The sequence below is a fragment of the Bison bison genome, unplaced genomic scaffold (assembly GCF_000754665.1).
Source record: "Bison bison bison isolate TAMUID 2011002044 unplaced genomic scaffold, Bison_UMD1.0 scf7180017864234, whole genome shotgun sequence".
Classification (NCBI taxonomy): Eukaryota; Metazoa; Chordata; class Mammalia; order Artiodactyla; family Bovidae; genus Bison; species Bison bison.
Genome location: NW_011494806.1, coordinates 260,027 through 262,487, shown reverse-complemented (window position 1 = coordinate 262,487; position 2,461 = coordinate 260,027). Strand labels below are relative to the sequence as shown.

The window sequence follows — 2,461 nt, the reverse complement described above, 5'->3', positions numbered from 1 at the left end:
TCAGACGCGCTGGGACCTTCACAGTCCGAGATTAACTGTTGGGGTTTCCGCTGCTTTCGCCGAGACATTCCCGGGTAGAGAGAGGTGGGACAGGGAGGGACAACGCTCACTTAGTCTGAATCGGGGTGACCTGGTCTGGTCTCCCCCCTGGGTCTGAAGCCAACTGATGCCTCTCCCCCAATGCCAATCACTGTGAAGCAGAGATGTTCTCGCTTCCCAGGGACGGACAGACAGACACGAGCGCGCTCTGATTCTCAGTCTCTGACTCTCTCTCAATCTCTGCAAGTCTTTAAAGGGGAGACGCCCCCTTTTTTTTCTTCAGCTTCTTCCCTACGCTTCTGCAGCTCCCATTGTAAAAGCAAAAATCCTAATCTTTCCGCACACTCTTTTCTTTTGTACTGCAGAGGAAAGGATTTAACCCTCTCCTCCCTGCCCGGGTTCCGGGCCTCTCGCTCTGCTGTCTGTTCAGAAAATGTCCCTCGGTTGTTTTTCTAACTCTTCCTCTAAGCTCTTCACAGTGCTTTCTGGTTATTTCATGATTCTGTGCCACCTTGTTGGAAGATGTGACTGCTTCTGGGGTATAAGCTGAAATGAGAACTTTCTGGTATATCCTGATTGTAAGGCCAAGAACTTAGTTACTTGCCAGTCAAAAATGAGAAAGGCTGACCAAAAAAAATGATCATTATATATATGTAGATCTCTTTAAAATTTATAAGATATTTTCGTGTATGGGGCATATTTTGAGAAATACATCTTTGAGGTTAGCACAGCCAGTTTTACTACTCCTATTTATAGATGATCCTCTTTACAGCTGAACCAAAAGGCTCAGGGAGGTTAAGTAACTTGTCCAACATTGCACAGCTGTGATGTAACAGAAACAGCCCTGGCAGCCAGGTGGATCTGACAGTAGTCTAGCATTTTTTTTTTTCTCTCAATATGCCACCAAACTCCTAGCATGTAAAATGAAAATGATTGATCTTAAGGACTCTCATTTAAAATACGTACAGGGTCAGGGGCTCTTCTGTGTCTCCTACTTCTTTCCAGCTCCCAGAGTTGAAGGGATGCCACCTTTGAGAATATCACGCAGAAGAGTTCTGTGGTACTCCAGAGGAGACATTGGCTTCCCTGGTGGCTCAAGTGGTAAAGAACCCGCCTGCCAATGCAGGAGACACAGGTAGGATCTCTGTGTCAGGAAGATCCCCTGGAAAAGGAAATGGCAACATGCTCCAATATTCTTACCAGGATAATTCTGTGGACAGAGGAGCCTGGTGGGCTACAGTCCATGGGGTCACAAAGAGTCTGGCACGACTGAAATGACTGAGCATTCACGCACTACCAGAACAGAAGTTACAAGGAGGCACCTTCACCTTAGTATAAAGGAACTTTATAAAGTGTGATGGATTCTCCTGTAAATTTGTGAGCTCTTTGTGACATTTTCTCATAGAGACTGAAACAGTTGTCAAGGATTCTGTGGAAAGAATTTCTTTGTGGATATTAAATTTGATCTTTAAGAACATATCATTTGATGTACTTGCCCAGTAGTCCAGTGGTTTAAGACTCTGCACATTCAATGCAGGGGATGTGGGTTTGATCCCTGGTCAAGAAACTAAGATGTGATATGGCCAAACAACGATAACAAAAAACCATCATTGCCAATGAGCCAACCGAGGCTCTCCTGTTCAGATTGCACATTTAAGGGTGATTGATTTATTGTTCTTTAACTTCTGACGTTGCTGCTCCTCCCTGAATTTTCGGTGCTAATGTTACCACTTTACATAGACTATCCAGATATGCCCTATCTTCTAGCTATAATGCCTAGGTCCTCTCGTTTAAACTTATTTATCTTTTACTCTACTGGCTAAGAGAAGAAAGCGTCAGAAACACCATCTGTTAGCAAAGTGGGAATTATTTTGCCCTTTGGAGTTGAGTGATGTAAATCTGATGGCTGTGTCTTCAGAGAAAAGCAAAGCTCACAAAGTGTTGGGTGCACACTTGGAGTTTCCTTCATTTCTTCCCTTACACAAGTGCAACTTAGTTTGGCAGTAGTAAGAAAGGGAGAGAGAAAGACAGATGGTAGGGGGGTTGCTGGTGATAAAAGAGGCAGTTACCCCCATCTAAAGAGATTTGGGGAGTACTCTGATCTTTGCTTTGGAGTTCATGGAGTCTCCATTATTTTCCCAGATTTTTGGGGTCAGGACCTTGAGTGGCTCCCTCATGGGCAGTCCTCAGAACTCTTGCTAACATTGTCTTATTCATCCTGTTAACCTCCTTGTGGTAGACAGGTGCACTCATCACTAGGTTATTGTGGAGGAAATGGGAACACAGAGGCCAGGAAAGTTCTAATTTCTCAGTGGAATAGACTGGGTTTTGTCACGCTATAATTCCACTGTTTCCATCAGGTACTTCCTCTTTGAGGAAAAGAAATGAGAGAAGGAACATAGCATTCTGCTTTCCTTAGGAG

At 44.2% G+C, this 2,461-nt stretch overlaps 1 protein-coding gene across 1 annotated transcript in view; it reads right to left on the bottom strand.

Annotated features, from left to right (window-relative positions):
- SALL2 (spalt-like transcription factor 2) overlaps positions 1–266 on the bottom strand; it is a 14,108-nt gene extending 13,842 nt beyond the window's left edge. Inside the window, exon 1 of the mRNA XM_010846250.1 lies at positions 1–266. Coding sequence (XP_010844552.1) covers positions 1–68 — 68 coding nt within the window. The 5' untranslated portion in view covers positions 69–266.
- Between the last annotated feature and the right edge of the window lie 2,195 nt (positions 267–2,461).